This window comes from Hippocampus bargibanti, linkage group LG02, assembly GCF_051943395.1.
Source record: "Hippocampus bargibanti isolate YZ-2025 linkage group LG02, ASM5194339v1, whole genome shotgun sequence".
Taxonomy (NCBI): domain Eukaryota; kingdom Metazoa; phylum Chordata; class Actinopteri; order Syngnathiformes; family Syngnathidae; genus Hippocampus; species Hippocampus bargibanti.
Window position 1 is genome coordinate 27,317,000 of NC_142735.1, and position 8,530 is coordinate 27,325,529.

General features: G+C 45.6%; 1 protein-coding gene across 1 annotated transcript; it reads left to right on the forward strand.

Annotated features, from left to right (window-relative positions):
* The first annotated feature begins 125 nt into the window (after window positions 1-125).
* Window positions 126-8,326, forward strand: LOC148902245 (protein O-GlcNAcase). Its single transcript, XM_088990616.1, has 17 exons — window positions 126-284; window positions 2,028-2,079; window positions 2,785-2,882; window positions 2,953-3,083; window positions 3,158-3,329; window positions 3,422-3,520; window positions 4,048-4,317; window positions 4,383-4,469; window positions 4,543-4,997; window positions 5,102-5,276; window positions 5,649-5,705; window positions 5,776-5,861; window positions 5,945-6,049; window positions 6,415-6,506; window positions 6,580-6,745; window positions 7,960-8,119; window positions 8,190-8,326. Exons 1-17 carry the CDS (start codon window positions 245-247, stop codon window positions 8,324-8,326), a joined length of 2,382 nt encoding a protein of 793 aa, XP_088846742.1. The 5' UTR covers window positions 126-244.
* The last annotated feature ends 204 nt before the right edge of the window (window positions 8,327-8,530 follow it).

Genomic DNA, 8,530 nt, shown 5'->3' on the forward strand with positions numbered 1-8,530 from the left:
GCCTTGAAACGCAAATACAATCTCGCGTAACCGTGGCCGAATAGTAAGGCAAGTTGTAGTTTTAGAAAATACGAGCTTTTGCCGTGTTCATGAACGCATCGCCGAGATCCAGCGGTGAGCGGTGATTGAGTCGGCGGTGAGGAGAGAATGAAGGAGGACGACGACGTAGCATGAAGCCCTCAAGCATGCGCTAGCCGCCAATACGACTACCCGTGGTTGTCTTGGACGCTGGAAGAGAGGCAGGATGGAGGAGAGGCAACACTTTCTTTGCGGGGTGGTGGAAGGTAAGCACGGTAGCTATATGAGAATCCTTCACATCGCGTGATTGACTTGCATTCTTCACCCCACCTCCCCACCTCCTGGTCCATCTCCATCCATTTGACCTACATTTTTTGTATGGCTCCTTGGGACTCTGCGTGCAGCCATGCACCAAGAATGCAGATGATCATGCCACCTGTGATATTTGGATGATCTCGTGCAGTCAGCTCCCTATGGCTGCTCCGACCAGACGTTTAAAAAATTGTCAGATCGCCATGGATGATAGAAAGGGGGATAGTGATGTTGCAAATGCATTGAGGTGATAGTAACAACGATATTTAAAGATAACAAGGGTTAGTAGTGATTGTGAGGTGCGTTTTCAGATGCTGGAAGAATAAAAACACAGGCGCACAGATCCATATGCCATTCACACACACGCGCACACAACCACATAGAGGGCAGCTTGAAAGGACCTTCCTGACCAAAATATAATTTTCCCAGTGCTGTATTGTGTGTCAGGGTGCCGCTGGACAACACTGCACGTTTGCTCGCATACATTTTCAGATATCACAAAGGGAGGAGAAAAAAACTGGAGTTGCTCCCATTTCTAAAAATAGCCGTGCATGTGTAGCAGTAAGATGGTTTATATCTGGTAAACATGCGACGAGAGGATGGATTGACTCATTGACGTTGACCACATTTGGGAGGAATAGCACAGCTTCATAAATAAGACTATTTTTCAGGACAGGGATCAAAACAAACACAAGGGATGGATGGATGAATACCAACACCAGGTCAGTGGAGGTGGGCGACTGTGATATGATATATTTAATGCACAACAGTGACTGAAAAATCATTTTTGCTGTACTGATGCCTCAAACATCTGAACAGTCCCTTTCTCGTCTAAAATACCAGCAATGAAAATGTGTTTTTGTTGTAAAGTCATGGACTTCCAAACCCAATTCCAAAGACATCGGGATGTTGTTTTAAACACAAATGAGAACAGAAAATAGTAATGTGTGATATTCAACCTGTTTTTAATTAATTACACTGCAACAACAAAACATTGCATGCTCAAATTTACAATACTTCAAAGTTTTTTCTAATCATACTTTTTTAAATTATGTTTTTATGCCTATAACATGCAAACTTTTTCGAATTCGGCTCGCTCAAATATTAACCAGTGAACCAAATTTATTTTTGAGAACCTTTGCAACTGCTTGCATGCATTTATTAGTAGTAATATTTAGTAGTGTGTGTGTGTGTGTGTGTGTGTGTGTGTGTGTGTGTGTGTGTGTGTGTGTGTGTGTGTGTGCGTGTGTGCGTGTGTGCGTGTGTGTGTGTGTGTGTGTGTGTGTGTGTGTGTGTGTGTGTGTACATAATGATAATAATGACATAATAAGACCTGCTAAATACTTTTCCGATCATTCCCAAGTTGATGGCATTTCACGTCAAAAGCGTGTAGACTTCACGGTTCGAGTTCGATGGAAGTTGCCGATACCATACAGCGATGCATAATGCAACAAAAAAATAAAAGTGACATTGAGTGAGTCCTCCTTGGCAGAAGTACTGCAGAAATTGAACATTGAATCATCATCTGTATCAAAAATAAAATTAAATGAAAACGTATACCTGTGTAGCAAAAGTCCTAGAGATACCATTACAAGCAAGTCAATGCTCAAACTGGTATGCAGAGCTGTTAATAGTACTATTGAAGGTCTCTTATATATACCGTATGTAGTCACAAATACATTATCTTTCTTCTCTAGGTTTCTATGGGAGGCCGTGGTCGATGGACCAGAGGAGAATTCTCTTCCAGTGGTAAGCGTGCCACTGTCGTGTGCGCATTAGCACGGCACTTGATACATTTTCGATTAGTTGCATGTACAGTACACCTTCTGCGTCAGTGTGTGGACGCAAACTTGGAAAGCCTTCCACTGCCGCGTTGGTGTAGCAAAGGCCGAGCGTGGGGCGAGGGCTCAGCGGTTATTAATAGATCCAATTTTTTCGGCTCAAGTGGAGGCAGTAGGCAAGGTTGCGTAAGTTTGGCACAATCTGGACAGAGCGGAGATGGCGATTGGGCTCGCACAATACCCAGCGCTTGTTCAGGAAGTGAGAGACGCCAACAACAGAGAAAAACATGTTGATGTGTTTGTGTGAGGTGTTTTCCATGGAATAAATTTAAAATAATAATCATATATGTTTAGATATTTTTGATTCTGGACAGGGAGGTAATTCCCGGTAAATTAGCCCCAAGATCGCTACAGCGCCCGTTACTATCTGACACAGATATTATCGCATCGTGTAAAGAGCGTAGCAATACTACAAATGATACATATTGGCTCACAGTCATTGGCAGAGCTACATGGTGGCCTGAGGGGGCAATCCCACACGTTGTCCATATTTTGGATACCTTAGACTTCCGGTTTGAAGATCCGTGCATATAGTGATCTAATAAGTCTTGATACACATTTCATTTTTGTTGTCAATCGCATATTCACAATTAATCTTTTTGTTCTATACTAGGATGCAGAACTGGGGTTTGAACACGTACCTGTATGGCCCAAAAGATGACCTGAAGCACAGACTGTTGTGGAGAGAAGTCTATTCACCCGAAGAGGAAGGTAAGGACCACATTTCTGTGCACGACAAGTCGAGCTGATGCTTCTTCATATTCCAACGCTATCCTCGCAGGGCAATTGCGCACTCTCATCGCGGAGGCTCAATCCAGAGGCCTGCGGTTCGTTTACGCCCTCTCCCCCGGTCAAGACATTGTCTTCTCGTCTCCCTGCGACCTGACTCTCCTGAAACGCAAGCTGAGACAAGTAAGAAACGCTTAACGATGCTATCACATGTTCTTGGGACTCCTGTTAACTTGTGGCGTCGCGGATGAGTGCAGGTGTCTGACCTCGGCTGCCAGGCGTTTGCCATCCTGTTTGACGACATCGATCACTCCCTGTGTCAGGCTGACAGTGAAGCCTTTTCTTCGTTCGCTCACGCTCAGGTCACCGTAACCAATGAGATGTATCGCTTCTTGGGAGAGCCACCCGTCTTCCTATTCTGCCCCACCGGTATGCGCGGCGGGCCAACTGTGGCCTCAGCGGACAGTTGCGGCCAAAGCTTGACTAGTGGAACAACATTAATTTGTCTCTCATCCTTACAGAGTACTGCGGTTCTCTGTGTTCCCCTAGTGTGCAGAAGTCTCCTTACCTGCAGACTGTTGGGGAAGATTTGCTTCCCAACATCACAGTAATATGGACAGGTGAGGTGCAGATTAGTTTTTTTGGGAGTTTTTTTAAAGTTATCTAAGCTGTGATTGAAAAGCAACAGATGTCAGTTTCGCCGATTTGGAACACTGTCATAACCATGCTCATACTTAGTCTGTGTTTTTTTCATTTCATCATTTGACACAGTTCTTGGTGGAAAAGAATTGATTTCCTCTGAGAATGAAGGAGGCCACTAAGTTCTCGGTATCTGGAATGCTGTAGTGTGTGGTCCGCAGACCTCAGGCACCGGGCAATTGCATTTAAGCTCAGAGAAGTATGGTGGTTAAGATTTGAAAAATAATAGAATCTTAAAAAGAACTGTATAGGGAGCCAGGGAAGGGATGCCAGAGTAGGAGTTGTGTGCTTCCTCTTTGCAGTACTGACTAAGAGGCGAGAGCAGTATTTTGGACTAACGGGAAGTGCTTAGTGGATAAGCGAAAGGTTTTACTTTAGCCTGCTGCTGAAGATTTAACAACAGAAATTTGGCGGTCCAATTTAAAATCACGCTGGATGTGGTTTACAGGGAACAAGGTCATCTCTAAGCAACTATCCGTGGACCGCCTAGCCGAGGTGGAGTCGGTCCTGCAGCGCCCGCCGCTCATTTGGGACAACTTGCACGCCAACGACTACGACTCCCGCAGGCTGTTCCTGGGTCCTTTCAAGGGCCGCGAGCCTTGGTTGAGGGGCCACCTGAGGGGCCTCCTCCTCAATCCTAACTGCGAGTTTGAGGCCAACTATATCCCCCTACATACACTGGCAAGCTGGTACAAAGCTGGAAGCCAGGAGAGAAAAGGTGAGCTTGCACAGATACAAGGCAAAAATAGGACATTATATAATTATGCTGTTTTTGTACATTAGATGAGGAGGCGGATTATTGTCCTGACGGAGCTTTGTCTGCCGCGTTGCACGACTGGATGGAAGAACTCAACCAACCTCTGCAAGCAGGTGAATATTCTGCTGTACCCTGATCAAGAAAAACAGTTCAAATAAAAACAATGGACATTTCCAATGTTCCCAGGGCGGCAGAGCGCACGAGCAGAACATCGCTGTTCTCGATCCAAAACGCCAGACAGATCCGACTGCACTTCCACTTTTCGAGGGACCTCCTTGGTGGCCAAACTCCCCGTCTTCCCCCTAAACTCAAGCTCCCCGCCTCCTTCACCGACCAAGGGAAAAGGGGAGAGTGAGGTCCGAGAAGATGAGATATGGCAGCCTGGTAAAGCCGGGCCCCAGGTTCCGCCGTCCAGACCCGCAGTTCCTGCAGGGGGAGGTTGTGGACCTAAGACCCAGGGTCGAGGTCTCTCTGGTGGGAAGGGCCTACTGAGTGAGGCCCAGGTGCGGCTGCTGGTGGGCCTCCATTATCTGCCTCACGAGCACGGCCCGTCAGCCCAGAAACTAATCCAGGATCTGACCTGGCTCAAAAGCAACTGCCACCTGGTCAGCGCCAACAACAAAAAGAGCTCGCCGCACAGGGTCAGAAAAAAAACTTCTCCAGATATTTCCCATTTTTTGGACAAACCGTTATCTAGTCTTCTGTTTTGGATCGAGTCTGTGATTGTGGTTTTGTTTATCCACAGGTGGATGAATGGCGGGATCGGGCTTCTGGGTTCCTTTCGCTGTGCGAAGACATCGCACAGCTGCACTGCAGCGTAGTGGGCGGAGCCAACCGTGCTGTACTGTATGACCTTTATCCTTACGTGTGGGACCTGAGGAACATGGCACTTGTGTCCAAGGCCTTCATATGCTGGCTGGGTGAGGAACATACATGAGAATACGGTGGTGCCTTGACACACAAGTTTCAGTCCTACCTTGGAACCCCAAAGTCAACCACCAATGCTTGTTGAAGCAAATGCATTGAAAGGCAAATTTATTTGCTTGCTTTGAAATACAAAACATGTAAATTAGCTGTTTAATTTTCTAGTAACCTTTCAAGAGACTCATAGATCGGGTCACTTGTACGTCAAGGCACCGAGTAGTTTTTTTATATCTATCTGGTTGGCTCATTTATACCTGATGTGGTTGGATCTGGAACGTATTCCTGTGGTTCACCATAATGACAATAAAAATTGTTATTAGCCCTGAAAATAGCTGATCTTCCACACATACTGTTTATCTCTCACATAGATGGTCGTGTCTTGAATGACAGCGCCACCTTGGCATCCTGGAGGAATTGCTTCCAGTGTGAGTAATCGAGTCTTTGAATAATTATGATTTCATCAATGGAGCAAAACATTCTCTTGATTTGAGATAGTGTGCGGGAAGACCACAGGAACAGACGTTCTAGGGGAAGAGTCGGAACCATGGGCGCTCAAAGGCGGCATATCTGGGGAAGTGCAGGTTGGTCCCCCTGCTCAACACGTGAAATGGCTCGATTTGGTTGCCCGGCTGACATGCTGCGCGCTTCTTGTGCATGAGTGCAGATGCTTCTTCCGGTAGGCAGCAGCGGCGAACTCTTCACTCACCCTCCGCCTCTCTTCCCTACCTCGCGACTCTACAACATCAGGCCCTACCGCAGTAAGGACAAGGTAGCTAATAATGTTGGTTCTGGTTATGGTGAGAGCACTCGGGTTTTGATTCCGACATTCGTGCAGGAAAACAATTCTCATAACCGATTATTCGGTCATTTATTCAAACTTCTACCGGAAGTCCTCAATTTACAATTTCAGTTTTCTCCATTGGCAAAGTAACCCAAATATCCACATCAGTCAAAATACTATGTGCTATAAAAACACAGTGAAATAAGAAACAGGATACTGTACATACCATTACTCCTGAAGGGTTCAATCAGGAAGCTGCTTCCAGAACAATCCAGTTTTGTCCATGTTGAAAAGATACATGCCCTCTGAGGACAATTCACAGTCATTGTTCACAACGGATGCGTCTCTTTCAGGTGGAGTTGTACCGGATGGTACGTCAGCTCCACCTGAGGTCTCAGTGTGGCCAAGATTCCACTGCGTCTCATCCGGATGTTGTAGGAGACAGGTGTGTATCAATAGGTCCGGATCTCATCCGATCCCCTGAACAGGCACAAATAAGTGTCGCTCTGCTTGTTCAGGTGTCTAGGACCATGTCTGGCCTTGTGCCCCGAGTATAGCTTCATCTTGGAGGACGAGCTGGGCCTGTGCGGCTGTATTTTGGGCATCCTGGACGTGCGCTCTTTTGCCAAGAGGTGTCAGGCCAGTTGGTTGCCTGCCATGAGGGACAAGTACCTTCACAAAGGGGTGCGTGCATACATGCCAAAATACAACACAAGCAGCTGAGACAAACATGACACACAGTTTGACGTAAATGAGGACTTTGCTCAATCCTGTCCATCCAAGCCCAATTTCATCATTCTTTCTGCCTCCGCACTGCAAATGTTGCTCTTTGGGTTCCTTTTTTAACTGTCAATTGTGTGCCAATCCAAAGTCAATAAAATAGTAATATCCGGAATACAATGTTAGTATTAGAACTGTAAACAAACAACATTAGCCGCAGCTACAACATTATTGGTTTAAAATTTTAGATTTTGCAATATACAGGTATAATCAACACAAAACCTCACGCCCATTGTCTTTTACTGCAAATGTCGATCTCAAATATCGAACTGTAGATTGAGATTTGATCCAGTATTGATTAAGTAGCTACTCTAGCAAAACAATGCTAACATTGGCGCTGTAATCAAACGATGTTAGCCGCAGCTGCTACATTATCGGTTTGAAGATGTATAAATTCTGATGTAAAACCAATCTAAATCATCCTGTATATCAAAACACACGCCCATAATCTTTTACTCTAAATATGGCTCCCAGGGAATCTTTTTGATCTCTAGATTCAATCCAGTATCGATGAAATAGCAGCGCTAGCAATACAATGCTAGCATTAGCACTGTAAACAATATAACGTTCGCCGCGGTTGTGACATGGGTAGCATGATGGAGTCGTGGTGGAGTATTTTAAGTGTTATATTTTGGACGGTAAATCAATTAAAAATGTGAAAGGTGATTAAAAATACTGACTGAATATTGCTAATTCTTCGTCACTTCTGGAGTACCACCTCATTAGCGACACACAATGTTGGTGGTTGTGTCTGGTTGTGTTGTGGCACGGACATGCGTGGCTGCCAATGGCACTGGTTTGCTTGTATTTCCTACATATGGGATTGCTAACAAACCGGGATGAATTCTGAAGTGTTTGCGCTAATATCTTTTGCTCACCGTTACCCAAATGTTTGAGAACTGATTGGACGGTCCGCCACTGTGCAAATTGACAATGGCCCATAGCATCTTGCAAAAACTTGTAGGTTTTTTTTAAAGCAATGAAGTGAAGCAAAACCTGAAAATGGACAGTTTGACTGCAGTTACAGAGAGTTCTTTAAAAATGATCACGGAATATATGATTCTGATTGGACCAAAAAAGGTATTTTGTGTCCATTCAGTGATTTTCTTTCCTCACAGGACCTTATCAAGCTGATGGAGGAGGACCAGGGAGAGTATCCCGACTCGCTCCTCTATCACTTCCCCTCCCAGTTGCGTCTTGATACTCTGCCTGAGCTGGTGGACGTCAGCGTCAGCCGCACCCTGCTCGTCATCCTCCTGGTGGCCCTCAAGGCCAATGGTGAGGACGGACAGGTCGCCACCTTCCCAATTTGTCAAATCCTCTCACTAACTCAGGTGCATCTGTGCAGGTTCTCAGGGTGTGTTCTGCGAGGTTCAACCGACAGACCGACAGAGGCTGGAATTTTTGACCAAACTGGGCTTCCTGGAGATCCTCAGAGGGGAAGCCAGGAGCCGAGAAGGGGTGGTGATGGCCAGGTTACTTTGAGGATATGCACATGCAACCTCCAAAAAAAAGTTACCTTCAAACACCCAAACGCAAAGTGAGATGTAATATTTGCACGAATCCAGTGGATACACAGAGGCGCTGCAGAAACATAACACGTTTGAAAAGTATCCATTTGGCATTGACACTTGTGTACTTTTTTCTTGTTCTTGGTGGTTTTACAAAATCAAACACGACTGAATGTTT

Bases quoted from the DNA above. Each gene is read 5' to 3' on its own strand.
- LOC148902245 (XM_088990616.1), top strand. From the start codon at position 245: ATGGAGGAGAGGCAACACTTTCTTTGCGGGGTGGTGGAAG. The intron at 285-2,027 runs GTAAGCACGGTA...TTTCTTCTCTAG, and splicing joins TCTTTGCGGGGTGGTGGAAG to GTTTCTATGGGAGGCCGTGG. The intron at 5,706-5,775 runs GTGAGTAATCGA...GATTTGAGATAG, and splicing joins CTGGAGGAATTGCTTCCAGT to TGTGCGGGAAGACCACAGGA.